The sequence below is a fragment of the Vicia villosa genome, linkage group LG1 (assembly GCF_029867415.1).
Source record: "Vicia villosa cultivar HV-30 ecotype Madison, WI linkage group LG1, Vvil1.0, whole genome shotgun sequence".
NCBI classification, from domain to species: Eukaryota; Viridiplantae; Streptophyta; class Magnoliopsida; order Fabales; family Fabaceae; genus Vicia; species Vicia villosa.
Genome location: NC_081180.1, coordinates 134,165,649 through 134,182,829, shown reverse-complemented (window position 1 = coordinate 134,182,829; position 17,181 = coordinate 134,165,649). Strand labels below are relative to the sequence as shown.

At 33.0% G+C, this 17,181-nt stretch overlaps 1 protein-coding gene across 1 annotated transcript; it reads right to left on the bottom strand.

Moving 5' to 3' along the window:
• Positions 1 to 596: 596 nt before the first annotated feature.
• On the bottom strand, positions 597 to 3,994 carry LOC131617257 (transcription factor bHLH157-like). The gene is made up of 9 exons (XM_058888593.1): positions 3,810 to 3,994; positions 3,638 to 3,727; positions 3,437 to 3,497; positions 3,281 to 3,325; positions 1,688 to 3,031; positions 1,446 to 1,547; positions 1,202 to 1,339; positions 991 to 1,116; positions 597 to 886 (listed from the first exon to the last, which is right to left on the bottom strand). Exons 1-9 carry the CDS (start codon positions 3,917 to 3,919, stop codon positions 758 to 760), a joined length of 2,145 nt encoding a protein of 714 aa, XP_058744576.1. The 5' UTR covers positions 3,920 to 3,994; the 3' UTR covers positions 597 to 757.
• Positions 3,995 to 17,181: the final 13,187 nt, after the last annotated feature.

Here is a 17,181-nt window from a genome sequence, read left to right as displayed (position 1 = left end):
TCTAATTATACAATCTTATGTCACTAATGCTACTTATGGCTTAGTATTGTTGTTAGCATGAACACCTTTTTAAGAAAAATACTTTTGGTAACCAACATGTCTCAGTGTCTTTAAGAATATTACCGATGTCGACATGTCAATATCGTGGTTGGTGTCTGTGTCAATGCTTATTGAGTGAAATAATGTTTAAAAATGAGTTTATAATAACGGGTGAAGGTTTTATCAAAAATTTCTTAAACTACATGCTATCAGGTCGCTTTTATCGAACCACAAAGTCACGCTCCAGATGTCCAATTCTCGACTGTGTTTGTACAATTCTCACTCTACAATTTGGTTTTGTAAAAAGTCGATTAGACTCGACTCAAATTCTAAAAATCATAAATCAACCTAACAATAACCTAATATTTGAGATACTATAATTGGAAATCATTATGAGTGCATGCTGATGAAACAAGTTATATTTAGCACTTGAGATTTGAGATATCAATAGATTATTTTATTTCTCATTCACATGGACATAGGAATCTAACAATAAACTCTTAAACATGTAAAAGCTTCTTCAAATATATAACTAAACTATGTAGATATGCTCACTATTTATCACTAACTTTTGGCCTATATAGAATCATAATGTTAAAAGGATGAAGCTTTAGTTTTCCAAGTTAACCCAAGTTTTCCAAGTTTTCCAAGCTACTATTGTTTATCAATCACATTTTTTGCTAAGTGTATCCTAACCTACCATTTACCATTGCACCTATTAATTGCTACGGTTGACATCAATAACATTGTTATGCTTATCAGAAGAATCGATTCCGCCGGAGTTTGGTTGTTGTAGAAGATGAAGAAGGGACCAAAACACATCTATCCTTGTAACATGTTTATTTGCCTGTTGCAAAATATGAAAACCAGCACTTTTAGTTGAAGTAAAGGAAAAAATGACCTATGAAATTTAGGAAAAATCGGATATGCAACCTTATTTGATTTAGTTACCTCAACGATAAAGCGCGCCCATAGTTTATTCTTCCTTGAATCCATCTTTGCTTTCAAGATATTCAGCCCGAAACCTCTAATCATGTCGACTATCTCAAGGAAGAAACCTTGATCCTCACAAAGCATCTGCAACAGAACAATGCTAATGAATTCGCAAAGCGTAGATAGTAAAAAGACTTCAAATCATTTACATTATAATTCGGTTTCTTACCTCGATAAGCATTTGGCCAGGTGGATTCATGTCCTCAACTATAATTGGACATAACATTGTTGGGTTTGATACTTCAAATGCCCATGTAGCACCATGGTTTTTGTCTTTTGGAGCCACTCCATTTGCTTGATCAATAAGCTAATCATACAACAAAAAAGTCCAAAATCAATTATTGATAATGACTAATGTAGATTAAGCATATGTTTAACTAAAAATATGTATAAATTAGTTTGATTAGAGTTACCTTTGGCTCATTAGGCTCTTGTAATTTATCTGCATATTTGACAACACTGCCTAAGAAAAGCATGTATCTGATGGTGCGGTCTAACAATGAATCGATGCTACACTGTCAAAAAAATTATCAGGAATACAATTGTCAGTAAGGACGGAATCTGTGTTTTTTTTTACAGAGGCATTTTTCCAGTATGGCAAGGGGGCGAATTGGAAATTTAGCATCATATGTTTATGAATTGAGGCTTTATTTACCTTTCCTCCATGAGGGATGATTCCTCTCAACTCTTTAATACAGTCTTGAATCAGCTGCCGATCTTTTGGCCGACGAGTGCTTTCCCCCGGTTTAGCCTTCTTCTTGATGTGCTTTGCAGGCTGTTCAGGTCTTTTCGCATGTGCTGGAACGGCCCTCTTAACGTTGATGCTGTTTCGATCATTAACCGATATTCCAACTTGTAGTTTTGAGAATGTATCTTTCTTAGTTAAAACACTATTGGACTGTTCCAAGTCAGAAACAGGAAGCATCAAGTTTGATCCGGTAAGGTTTGCGAAATGAACTTCAGTTCTACTCGTAGGTGAAAACTCTACCATCTGTTTTTTATTAGACGATAACTCATTTTCGAAAGTAGATCTGCTAAAGGGATTGCTGTAATTCGCTTCACCTCTCAAAAGCTCTTCAATTCCTAACTCTGCGAATAGCCTCTTCCGTGTATTATCGGTCGGTGTACCGGTATTTAACTCTGATACGCATTCAGAAAACGCGGTATTATCAGTACCAGCATTCACCATTGGTGTAAGTAAGTTCCCCCACAACTCGCCACCTTGATCAATTCCCAAATCCAATTCCGTGTTGTCCAAGAAATCATTCTCGGAACTATGCATTACAACAGATGTTTCTTTCTCTGCCAGGCCGAGATCAGAGCAAATAGGATTAAACTCTATTGGTTCGGAAAGAGTTTTTTCCAATTGAGCCATAGTTTTGCAGATAGTAGTCTCGTCTGGAGAAGGAGCGAACCATTCGCAAAGATCATCCACGGAGCCGAACTTCAAAAACTCTTCCAACATATCGACCAGCTCTAAACTATTCGAGATTCCATTTATTATACTTGAACTCGATGGTAAATCAACTTCTGTCACAACATTATCCATTGAATTTTGTATCTTTTCTTGAAACAAAACATCGTCTATATTCTGCAATGAGGCCAATGATGAATCATGAACTTCTTGTGCCATTGTTTCAGATAAAAACTGTTGCAACAATGAGTCAAAACAAGAATTTTCCTCAAATTCTAGAGATGTGATCCTTTCTCCACAAGGAGAAAAAACTTCTCTCAGATCTCTATAATTTTCTTCATTAGCAGAATTGAGATTCCAATCACATGAATTTTCAGAGGAAAACGAAGCTAGCAATCCATCGAGATCATTATTCGTAAAATCCATCGATAAAACTGCATTTTCTGAGTCCTTTATCATGTCGACTTCATCTATCTCCTTGAGCAAACTTTGTGCTTGATCCAAAAAATCCATTGTCTCCAAAACCTTCTTTCTGGATCCAAACTGTACCACTCCAAATGCCTTGACCGGTATGGCCACAATTGTCTACAAAACACAATTTTCATCAATATAAATTTCTAACCAAAAGTATGTTGCGCAGAGACATTAGATACTTAATACGTTATGTCCTTTTAAGTCAGATCAGTTGGTAGCTGTACAGAGACATCATATACTTAATACAGAATCGCGATATCTAATACATTATTATTACAATTGATTTGGTGAGTTTAAACAAAATAATTACATTTCAACAAAAGTATCAAATACATTTTCCATGTTAATAAATTTCATTACCTTAATTAATCCAGAGTTGAATTGTTGATACATAGAAAAATCATCCTGCAGAAAGAAATAGAAAAAGAAAAAGAAATTAAATTCTCAAGTTATAAGGGAACTAAGAACAAGAGAAGTTCGAATCCGAAATTACTTTGTTGAAATTGAAAATTATACCTCACAACTAACTGAATGCAACCAACTGTACTTTCCTTTGAAAGCAGCTTCACCAACAATTCTACATAAAAATGTGGTTGGAAAAAGAGATCAATCAGACACTCCGCGAAATTTCTCAACAGAGATTAGTCATTGACAAAATCGGTGTTTATTTCACACCGAAAAATAATTTCAAAAAAATAAAAATAATGAGAAACATACCCTTCACCAAGCAAATGCACTAGTGGAACCATTTTTTGAATCTCTTCTCTCAATTCTTCCTCATAGTATGCTTCTTCCACATTCAACAACCTATAACAATAAACAATTTCAAACATGCAAGTAAATTATAAAAAGAAATCAAAAACAGCAAAATGTGAAACAAGATTCTTACATAGGATTCTTTTGATGAAACCGCCACAAAATGGCATAAGACCAACCATCACCATAATCACAAAGAGTCTTAAGCTTGTTCCTTAAACTAACATGCATTGTCATTTCCATTTGCACCTTAACAAAATGGTTATTTAAGTATTTAATATCTATATAAACATATGAAAATGATGAACAGAAAAATTGGTGAATATTTTTCACTTAAGAAACACAGAAATGTTGTCCAAGGAATAAAAGTGGAAAACAAAAAACACCAAACAAAAATGTTGTCAGGTTTGTCTTGTCTCCTTTTCACTTCCAATCATTTCTTTAATATAATAATATTAATATAGTAATGTGTAATCTTCTAAGATATCACCTTAATTATAAGAATTTAATTTTATAATCATGGAATATTGTTTAAATCTTTATTTTTATTTTTATTTTAGGGACAAGAAAACCAAGATTCACTAGTAGATAGTACAATTTTCTTTACCTAGCTTCCAATTTCCAATACAATTTACAGCATAAATGGGTCCCATTCACCACCCACAAACATTTCAGAACATCACTTTTGTTCTTTATTATGTCATCTGTCTATAATTCTTCATAATTTCAAATATTCTCATTCATTGCGAATAACAATAAAAATATCTTTTTTATCTTTTTTTTATATTTCAATATTAGTTGGGTTATTCAACTCTTATATAAAATAAGTAGTACTTTGTAAAAGTAAGGGAGTTTTTGTTTTTACTGTGTACTTTTATCAGCTTACTACTTTTATGTAAGCCTGTAATAATCTTAAGACTAACTAGTTAATTTTTTTTTATTTTGCTGAAATTAATTAATTACAAATTGGGAAAATTAGAATGAAATGGTATAATTGAATTTAGAAAAATTGTGGCCATTATTGTGTGGTTATTGAGCAGATACGCATGTGTAGTAGAATTGAAAGATATCTCAAATAAGAATAAATATTTAGATATTTATTGGGGTCATGATTATATCATAATAATCATATTTTTTTCATAATTTATAAAAATAAATGGAAATAATTTCAATTTATGACTATTGAGTTTGAGTATCTTGTCTTGTTTGTTTGGTAAAACAGTATCTCGGTGGCTCTTATTCTAGACCATTAATTAAATTGTGTGTATATGTTAATATGTAAGGTTTTTTTTTTTATATGAGGAATCCTATGGAAGCCATCTGACCACTTGCCTAGATTTATATATTAATTCTAAGTTTTTTTAAGAAAATGTCTATCGTAAGCTATCTTTTAAACTTGATTATTAGTTGTGTGGACTCTAGAGACACTAAGAATAAAAGATTTTTTAAGAAAATGTCAATTGTGAGCTATTATATTTTCACCTCGATTATTAGTTGTGCAGACTCTAAAGACACTAACATAAAAATTTTAGATGAGTTTGATTTTCATAAGAGTAAGTATTTGACGTAATAGTACAGTACAAATTTTTAAAGTATTGAATAATTTTTTATCTTGTATAATGTTTGACGAACAGACATGACAAATAAAATAGAATAAAATTTACTATAAAATAGAATATATATTTGACTGCCACAAGAAAAAAAGTGGTGGTTTATACTTAAATGTCATGCAAACCGTTGTATACAATTTATAGTGGCGGTTTCAAAGGCCATATATTTCGCATAATAAACAAATATCTTCAAATTATTTATTGGTTAAAAATATTGTAATATACTGAAAATTACGTCATTTTAAACTGTCGTAATTTACTTATGACATTAGTCAAAAATGAAAATAGCATTGTATAAACAACCACAATTTTCAAATTAATTTCAAAAATTCTCTTTGAAATATGCTAAAAGTAAAATAAAATATGTATAATAAACTTACATTTATGCATTCGTAATATATATATATATATATATATATATATATATATATATATATATATATATATATATATATATATATATATATATTAAAAGAACTTATATTAAAGAACATATATTATAAGGTGATGAAGGCTCACTTCCTGCTTTAAAAACCTACGAAAAACATAATCATTATTATATTACATCTAATCACTATAGAAATATAGTATTATGATCCATGCATGAGGATCATATGAACTTGAAAGGAAGAAGAAGATAGCAAGATTAACACATAGAGATCAGAGAATGAAGAAGAAGATTGAAGAGAAGATAGAATGGGAACTCTCTAATCTTATTATCAAGCCATATGAAGATATATATATATATATATATATATATATATATATATATATATATATATATATATATATATATATATATATATATATATATATATATATATATATATATATATATATATATATATATATATATATATATATATATATATATACAAGTTGGTGAATGTAACAAACTAACTATCAATCCTAACAACCATAACTAACTATGTAACTAACTAGTCCCCCACAAGTTGAAATTTGGTAAATGTTGATCAAGTTCAACTTGGTCTTAAGAGAGTTAAAAGGTTTTGGCAAGAAAGGCTTTGTGAAGAAATCAGCAAGTTGGTTGTTGGAAGATATAGAAAGCAACTTCATGACACCGGTTGTTAGTTTCTCTCGAACAATATGGCAATCAATGTCCTGGTGCTTAGTTCTTTCGTGGAAGACATGATTGGCTACAATATGAAGGGCACTCTGGTTGTCACAAAAGAGAACTGGGAAGTGTGGACAGATGACATGCATATCACGTAATAAGTATAGAATCCATTGAAGCTCACAAGTTGCAGCAACCAAAGCACGATATTCTGCTTCAGATGAGGAACGAGAAATAGTAGTTTGCTTCTTAGTTCTCCATGAAATCAGAGAATTGCCTAAGTAGAAACAAGAGCCAGAAATGGATTTGCGAGTATCAATGCATCCAGCTCAATCTGCATCAGAGAATCCAGTCACTTGGAGGGAGGAAGTCCTTGGAAAGAACAGTCCTTGACCAGGGCAACACTTTAAGTATCTAAGGACACGACATGCAACATTGTAATGCTGAGTGGTAGGTCGAGAAAGAAACTAACTAAGTTGCTAGGGTGATAAATGTGATGTCTGGTGGTGTTGAGGTAGATTAATCTACCAATTAGTCTTCTTTAGGATGGAATATCATCAAATGAAGGACTGACATCATGGCATAATTTGATAGAAGGATCAGATGGGGTATTGGCTGGCTTAGAACCAAGAACACCTGAGTCATTGAGTAGAAAATGCAGTATTTTCACTAGAAGATGGAAATACCTAGTTTGGAGTGAGCCACTTCCAAGCCAAAGAAGTATTTAAGAAAGCCAATGTCTTTGATCTTAAATTTCTGATCAAGTATATTCTTTATGAGTTGAAATTCCTGCAAAGAATTACCAGCCAGAATAACATCATCAACATAAACAAGGAAAATTATAAATGTGGAAGATGTTTTCTTGACAAACAAGTAATGATCAGAAGCAGCCTGCGTGTAACCATGTTGAAGCAGAGTGGAAGTGAGTTTTTCAAACCATTGGCGGCTAGCTTGTTTCAAACCATAGAGGGATTTGATTAGCTTGCAAACCTGATTTGGTTTGGATGTTTGAATGCCAAGAGGTATAACCATATAAACATCTTCGTGGAGATCACCATGCAAGGAAGCATTATTTACGTCCAATTGGTGAAGATGCCAATGATGAATAGAAGCTAGGGAAAGGACCAAGCGAATGGTGGTGAGTTTAGCCATTGGTGAAAAGTCGTCAGAATAATCAAGCCCTTCTATTTGCTTATAGCCTTTAGCAACAAGACGAGCTTTAAATCTTTCTATGCTACCATCAGATTTATGCTTGATCTTGTAAACCCAACGACAACCAATTGGCTTCACATTGGATGGAAGATCAACAAGCTTCCAAGTACCAGTTTGCTCAAGTGCATTAAGCTCGAGTTTCATAGCTTAAATCCAACAATCAAATTTACACGCCTCTTTGTATGTTTTAGGTTTATGGTTAGTGGAAATAGAAAGACTAAAACGAAACTAGAAAGGAGAAAGATCTTAATAAGAAATGAAATTAGAAATAGAATAAGGAGTACCTGAAGATGATAGTGATGGTGAATCGTTGATGGTTGTACAGACAAAATATTTCAGGTGGGATGATGGTTGTCTCACTCTAGAAGAAACACGAGTAGGAGGTGGTAAGGGCATGGGTTGAGTATGAGGGATATCATGATCTATAGGATCTGGAGTATATGAAACAATAGGAGAGTTGGTATTAAAGGGATCAGAATTGTTTGGATCAATGGAAGTAGAAGGAGGGATATCATGAAATTGAGAGGGTTCAGAAGATAACTTGGAAGCCAAGGTACTGAAATATTCCCAAGTCTGTGTTGTGGAGGGTGAATCCCGATGATAAGGGAGAATATGTTCATGAAGTGTGACATTCCTAGAGATGAAAATTTTAGAAGAATGGATATCAAGTAAAACTGACCCTTTGTATCCAACAGCATAGCCAAGAAAAACTGACTTTTTAGCTCGAGAATCTAATTTGGTTCTATGATTGGATAAAGTTGAGGCATAGCAAAGAGAACCAAACACTTTTATTTGGTTTAAGTCAAAAGATTTGTCAAATAGAATGTGGTAAGGGGATTGATGATTAAGAAGAGGTGTATTGACACGGTTGATTATGAATGCTGCATAGCTAACAACATATGACCAATAAGGTTTGGGTAGGTTTGACTGGTACAATAAAGCTCTTCCTACATTTAGGAGATGCTGGTGTTTTCTTTCAACACGAGCATTTAATTGAGGAGATTCAACATAGGACCTCTTATGAACAATACCTTTAGAGGTATAGAATTGGGAAAGGAGAAACTCAGGACCATTGTCAGTCCTAATGAACTTGGGACAGCTATGAAATTGGTTTTCAATTAATGTGATGAATTGTTGTACATGAGTGGAGACTTCAGATTTGGATTTAAGGAGTATGATCCATGTAAATCAGCTATAATCATCTACAACTGTGAGAAAATATTTATGATTATTGATGGAAGATATAGAAAGGGGTCCCCATATGTCAAAGTGCAGCAATTCAAATTTTTGTGAAGATTTAGATTGACTCAAAGTATAAGGCAATTTCTTATGTCTAGCAAAGTGGCAAACATCACAAATAGCTTTATTATCATTGAGAATGAAAGGGTACATTTGAGACATTTTGGAAAGCCTATCATGGAATAAATGTCCCAATCTAAAATGCCACCAGGCTTGTTTAGGAAGAACTTTACAGGTATTGAGGAAAATACTGGATGAAGGAATAGGAGAAGAGTTGGGAGTTGTGATTTGGTTAGAGGTAACTTCATTAGCAAGGCATTCAGTGTTGATCATCAGTCTGTACAGCCCTTCAATTTGATTAGCAAAACCAATCATCCTCTTGGTTGTCACATCCTAAATATAAAAAATATTGTGAGAAAATACGACATTGCAATTGAGGGATTCACATAATTTTGAATTAGGCAAAAGGTTGAGAAAAAATTCGGGTGTGTAAAGTACATTGGTTAGGTATAGCTGTGGAGAAAATTGAATGGTACATGCATGTTTAGCTACCGCTATAGATCCATTAGGTAAACATACATTAATAGGTTCAATTTTATGGTGAGAACTAAACCAATGTAATGAAGAGCAGATATGATCATTGGCACCAGAATCCAAAATCCAAAAATCAGGTTTAGTGTGACTAGAACATGAGACTGTGGAAACAAAGATTTTACCTGGTTGAGTAATAGGTGAATGACCATACTGAATAGAAATGTGATTAGCACTAGGGGTGGGATTGGCATTAAGAGGCAGTAAATTTGTTTGTTGCAATAAGCTGATCCATTGAGCATATTGCACTAGGAGAATTTGTATGACCTTCTTCACCATTGCTTGCCAAAGGTTGAGTGACACCAAGAGAAGTATTGACTAAAGATTGTTTCTTTTTGAAATTGGGTGGGAAGTCGTGTTTTCGATAACATGCATCAATAGTATGTCCTGGTCTATTACAAAAAGTGCACATTCTACCATCTTTCTTGCCATTAGAATGACCATTGTAAGAATTTGAAGTTTTTCCATGATCATTTTGTTTTCTTGAGTCATAAGCATTAACAAGGGTATTGGCTTCATCAGAGTTTGGAGTAGTATCAGGTTTAGGGAGCACAGAGATATTGTTACTTTCCTCTTGGATAACCATGGAGTAAACTCTATTGATTGAAGGAAGAGGATCAAGTAATAGAACCTGAGTCTTCATGACTGAGTCTTGATGACTGAGAATTGATCATTCAGGCCTGTTAAAAACTGGATTATTTGATCTTCAAGCCTGAAATCTCTTGCACTATGCATGGCCTCACAGCGACATTGATGAATACACATACAACTGAAGATGGAGAAAAACACGAGAAAGGGGAGATTGAATTGTGTTCTTTATCAAATAAAAATTCCCTTTCTTTTTATTTAACGTCTTTTCTTTCTTCCATTTAATCATCTATTGGATTATGCTTTGATGTTGCGGAAGCATGAAGTGTAAAACTACATAACCAATAAGATGTTCATTTTAACTTCTAAGGATATCAGAACTTCTGACTTTCTCAGTACAGTTCTGCAGATTAAATCTTGGAAGTTCTAAGTTAAAATGACATGTGCAAAAAGTAAAAGACACAGTCATTTTTATCCTGGTTCACCTTCTAACTAAGGCTACCTCCAGTCCACCTTCTTCATATGATTTGCCTCTCAACAGAGGTCTTAATCCACTATAATCAAATCATGATTACAACTGCCCGATCCTCCGTCGTGACTAACAACCTGCACAGCCAACTGCTATGACTAACCATCTGGACAACGACCCGTTTAGTGATCTCCGCGAGATATAACGTCCTTTGACTCAGGAACCCTGCACAAGCTACCCGCGAGTGACTAACCCCTAGTTGACTGAACCGTTCAGTGATCCCACCAGGATATAACGTTCATCACACTAGTAACCTGCACAACAACGCGCTGTGACTGACTCCTGCACAGCCAACTATTGTGACTAACTTCTGATAATGAACCGTCCAGGGATCCTAGCAGGATATAACGTTCATCTATCTTCTGGAGATAATAGGTGTGCTTCATAATCTAACTGATGGTCTCCTATTCTCAAAACGTATGTTTACGAATCACTGACTATAAGTAACTTCTGGAGCCTAAACATTCAATCTGTAGTTTCCTAAGATATAACACACTACGAGAAATAACTCTGTGTGTTTTACAATTAATAACAAGAACAATACATAGTCTTGTGGTCTTCTATTCTTGGACTCCTGGATGAGATCTTCTTCATTTTCTGATAAGCATATTAAGAGACAACGCTCTTGTATTGAAGGCTTCTTGTCATGATCTTCATCTTCAAATCTTCTTAAGCTGATTTAGAGCAACAGCTCTATTGTTGATTGCTTCTGATTTGATTTGCACTTCTTCTTTCTCCCAAGCAGATTTAGAGCAACAACTCTATGTTGATTGCTTCTTGTGATTTGGTGTTCTCTTATCTGAGTAAGGAGATTAGAGCATCAGCTCTTGAAATTAATTCCTTCTTGTAAGACCGTCTTCTTCTTATCTACTTAAGCAGATATGGAGCATTAGCTCTCATCTTGATTGCTTCTCGTGAGTAGATCTTCACCTTCTTCTTGAATACTGATCATAAAGCTTGTTACAGCTGATAACACATTTAATGATCATAAGCAAACATGAAACACTTCTTCGAGCAACAACTCCGTGTACTCAGTTTCTCAAGTCATTCAATGTGAACAATGTATGAGTTGATCATGTATCTGTGAACTTCTGATAACTCTAGTGGAGAATACTGCTTAACAGCAGGGATTTCTTCTTTGCTTATATTAGGCATATGGTTAGTGTATCACAACACAGTGGATTATCATATACTAAGTATGTGTTGCCTCTTGTGGAACTTCTAATGCATGGTTTCATGAAGATTCTTATCTTCTTTTCATGCTCAGCTTCTTTTACTAATTTTCTCTCAAGATCTCTCATTTTTCTGCTCTCTGTAGATGTATCCTAGATACATACTTTGATGCTCATTCAGGATGCATACTTCAGATGTATACCCAGACACATACCAGAACGCATACCTTCATATTTTGAAGCTTGGTCTATTTATAGATCTTGGTATGTTACCGTTTAGATCTAGCCGTTGAGATTGTTTGAATATTGCTTTGAATGCTTCGTCTAGATTAAGCCTTTTGTGACAAGTGTTGTTCTCGGCAGAACCTTATCTTTAACTTGATGATTATAGTGGATGGCATGTTTATTTTGGTTAAGCTTGTCTTTCCAATGCGCTGTATATGGGTTGCTTCTTCTTTTCACCTTGGGAGTTGTTCCTTTTAAATGTTGCAACTATTTTGCATGTGATGATGTTTCTAACGGCTCTCCCTTAGATTCTAAGCTCTTCGTATTTAATTTAATTTGTATGTTGAGTTGTAGATTCTTCATTGGTTTGTATATGACTTCAACTGATGTTTGTATTTTGAATGTCACCGCGTTGTAGCTTCAGAACTTGTATCTTCACAACTTCTGATCTTCATACTTATGTGATCTTCTGATGTTTGCAAAGCTTCTTGCAGTTGATCTTTCCTATTTACTTCCTTGCAGCTTCTGATGTACTTTCTGATTGAGACTGTTGTATGTAGGCCTTGATATTGCTTGTTCTTCTGAATGGTTTTGTTCCTCATTATCGCTTCTTTACTTCAGATTTTATTTTGACGAATTCTTAGTCAGAACATTTGATGAATGATGATTAACTTTGTCAATCTACTGGATGTAGTTGTTATATTCTTTTTCTGATGAATCCTGTATAAGATTTATATTATCTGCACACTAAATGAAACCGTTAGTAATAAAATTGTTACTCACAAAATATATGCTTGTTATCATCAAAACTAGATTCTGAACATAGATTCTCAATCTTGTTCTAACAACAACTTCGAATAGGTATATGAGAGTTTAACTCCTCCTATAATCCACATAACTTATTGAAGTAATCAAGAACGGATTTGGTACCTTGTTTGAGATTGTTGATCTCAACACGCAAATTTGCAACACGAATACGATCAGGTTTAGCAAATCTCTCCTTAAGGTCATTCCATACATCAAGAGCATTTTCCAAGAAAACAATCGTTTGAGCAATCGCAGGGTTTACATAATTCAAGATCCAAGAATGGACGAGACAATTGCAACGTTCCCATGCTTGACGATTGAGATCAGTGATGTGAGGAACAGGGATGGAACCATTGATGAACGATAACTTGTTCTTAGCTCCAAGTGCTTGTTCCATGGATCGTGGCCAAGAAACGTAATTGGAACAATTCAAATGCAGTGTAATGCTCACTGTTTTAGGACCTTCACTTAGATGAACGTAGTATACGGAGTCAATGTCACCATTGGTGATTCGTGTGGGATCAGTGCAAGGAGGCATGATGCAGTAGAAAAGGGAGAGAAAAAGAAACTATGAATCAGTGAAACGAAGATGAAGAAGAAGAAGAGATATCAATGATACATGCACTGATAAGAATGCGAAAGTGTTTGGAGGTGGATCGAAGACGATGATACCATATTATGATCCATGCATGAGGATCATATGAACGTGAAAAGAAGAAGAAGATAGCAAGATTAACACATAGAGATCAGAGAATGAAGAAGAAGATTGAAGAGAAGATAGAATGGGAACTCTCTTATCTTATTATCAAGCCATATGAAGATATATACACAAGTTGGTGAATGTAACAAACTAACTATCAATCATAACAACCATAACTAACTATGTAACTAACTAGTAGCTTCTATTATATAGAATACACATTTATTATTTGAGTTTTCATATCATGTTCTCATAACTATATATTCGGTGCCAATTTTTATATCACACTTTCAATTTCAAACTAATAGTACACAAATATATGATTCACATTTCATCCATTCATATCACACTAGTTTTAATATAACACTTTCATATACATTCACACTTCAAGGATATTTTGTGCAACAATATTACTTAAAATTAGGGCTGACAATAAACCGAACCAATACGAAAATAGTTTAGAATTCAGTTCGAAAATTAAATCATTGAACTAAGTTCATGCATATTAGTTTTTAATGTTATTTTGTACAATAAAATTCCAACACAACAAGTCTATATTTACTCCAAACAAAATTGCATCAACTGAACACCATTATTCCAACACAGCGAGTATGTAATTGTATCAATGAGACATAATTTCATAACACACATTCACAATCTTGTTGAGTGAGAATACAAATCCGAATTAGGAATATACTCTAAACATTTAGATAGATAAATAAACATACAATTTTTTTTCACAAGACATGCATTTACATGTAAATAAGATATATCCAAGTGGTTGGTTATATGTATTATCAAAAGAGATCAGGGTTTAGACTCAAACAATTGTTTAATAATATTAGTTTTTATAATTTTCACATAGTAACTAATAAACAGTTTCTCGTGTCAAATCTCATTAGTGAATTTTCTAAAACAGTTTGTGAATAGTGTATTGGCAGCACCTAGTTTAGGTTTAGTTTTGACCAAAAGAAAACAAATAGCACCACCAACTCCAGTGCAAACTCAGTTTCTCATGTCGAATCTCATCAGTGAATTTTTTAAAACAGTTAGTGTGTAATGTATTAGAAGCACCTAGTTTAGGCTTTGTTTTGAGCAAAAGAAAAAAATAGCACCACCAACACCAATAACTCCGGTGCAAACTCAGTTTCTCGTGTCAAATCTCATCAGTGAATTTTCCAAAACAGTTTGTGTGTACTGTATTGGCAGCACCCAGTTTAGGCTTAATTTTGACCAACACCAACAACTCCAGTGCAAACTCAGTTTCTCATGTCGAATCTCATCAGTGAATTTTTTAAAACAGTTAGTGTGTAATGTATTAGAAGCACCTAGTTTAGGCTTTGTTTTGAGCAAAAGAAAAAAATAGCACCACCAACACCAATAACTCCGGTGCAAACTCAGTTTCTCGTGTCAAATCTCATCAGTGAATTTTCCAAAACAGTTTGTGTGTACTGTATTGGCAGCACCCAGTTTAGGCTTAATTTTGACCAACACCAACAACGCTGGTGCAAACTCTAAGCCATGATGATTGTGCTTCTAATTCTTAAAGGTTTGAAGCATCATATCAACTCATAAAAGTCTATATACCTATTACTTATCCCTATAATTTCTAAAGAAATTTTAATTAACTAAATTAAAACTACACGAAATCACATATATAACAGCACATAAAAAGGAAAAAACTACAAAATTAACTAAATTGATTTTGAACTAGAAATCTAAAATTAAGGATTTAACAAAAATAATTAAATAATTGATATACTTGTTGTTTTTTATTTGTAAGTACACAGTTAACTCTGTAGGGACTGTACCACCTTCTTTCGTACTAATGTAGCCAACAACTGCTTCCATTAAAGTAGTCACAGATGCAAGTCTTTGTTTCACCAATGAAGAACTATGACTTGAAGTACTATCACTTGAAGAACCAAAATTCATACCACTAAGTCTTGTAGTGGTATGTTTAAAAGTAGTAGTAGGAACCACTCTTATGCCCATTGCTTGAACATGGCCATGATGCTTTCTTCCTAATATCTTTATTGTGAAGTGGGATAAAATTAAAGCATTGAAACTATTTGGGGATATGTTGATAATCATATCTCATAGGTTATGGATAAAGAGTTATCAATTCTTCACATAGGTATAAATATTAGAAATGATATTTATACTACATTGATCCATTATGAGAATACTACATAAAATGTTATGCAAGTGTCTTAAGTTATTCTCAAGGTGATAGTGGTGGATATCATCCTTTGACATGAAACCACTAAGGACCCTAGATGTGGAGTTACGTACTTTATTATAAATCAAATGTTGTCTATTACAGGATTATCATTAAAGTTGGTTGATGGATACTCCACAAATTATGCTAAGGGACACGAGGGGCCTAAATAGAATTTGCTCATCCAACGTTATAGTATAAATCTGTAAAGGCCTAATATTGAACTAGACAATGGGATATGGTTTATGTTTTGTGTTCAATATAGAAACGAGGATAAAAGGTTAATCATTCACATAAACATTATCACGAAAAGATTTTGTCATATCACATGACATTTATGTGACTTAGGTAGCAGTGATGTGTTATTAGATACTGCTCACTATTTATTATATTAAATGTGTAGTTTGATATGATTGACAATGTCACGAGAACCTACATAGTTACACAGAAAAGAACAAATTAATGGGAGAAAATAAATAAGTGAAGTGTATTCAATTGTGTAGTCTTGCAATGCATTAATGCTAGTTAGAGAAATGTGGTACACCTTAAAGTACGGTGTACTTAATTGCAATATAGAACACCATATGATACAATGTACTGAAGTTAAATAATGAACATTATAAGGTATGATGTACTTAAGTAAAAGACATAACATCATAAGATATAATGCACTTAAATGAAATACATCACACTGTATGATAGCATATATTTAGTAGGCTTTTAATACATATGTTAGTATATACGATGCTTGAATGACACTGATTATGTGACAATGACATGACAGGTAGGGTGCAAAATTATTAACCAAATGGATTCAGGGAGTTTCAGGGAGTTTTTTACCATACTATCCATTTTTTTTACTAAATATCATAAAATACTCATATTTCTCCCATATACCTGAATGTATCCAATTTTCAAAAATTGTTGTTTTCTCAATTGGATCCTCGCATCCTTATAAATTTTAGGGGAGGCTCAATTGCTCAAAAGCTTCTTCATGATTTTTTTTGTTTTAATTATTATTTTTAAGTAATTATTAGTTTATTATTTTTTAATTATTATTTAATAAAAAATTATTATTATTATTATTATTATTATTATTATTATTTAATAAAAAATTATTATTATTATTAATTAGAATAATGATTTAATTATTCATAAAAATTATTAAATAATTAAAATATTAATATTGTATTATAATTCTTTACAAAATCGACACGTCCATCAAAGTGATCTCTTAATGCTTGAATGACACTGATTATGTGGTATTGATATTATATAATTATTTAATTATTCATAAAAAATTATTAAATAATTAAAATATTGATATTGTATTATAATATTATATATTGTTTTAATGCTTGAATGACACTGATTATGTGACTTCATACACAAGAAGGGGGGGGGGTAAATTATGGAGGTTTGAAAAACTTTAGTTGAAAACAAAATCATTTGTAAAAATAGAGTTTGAAAACATTTTAAAACCAAATGAGTAAATAAATAGCAAACAGATATTTTCCAAGGGTTGATCTCAAACCA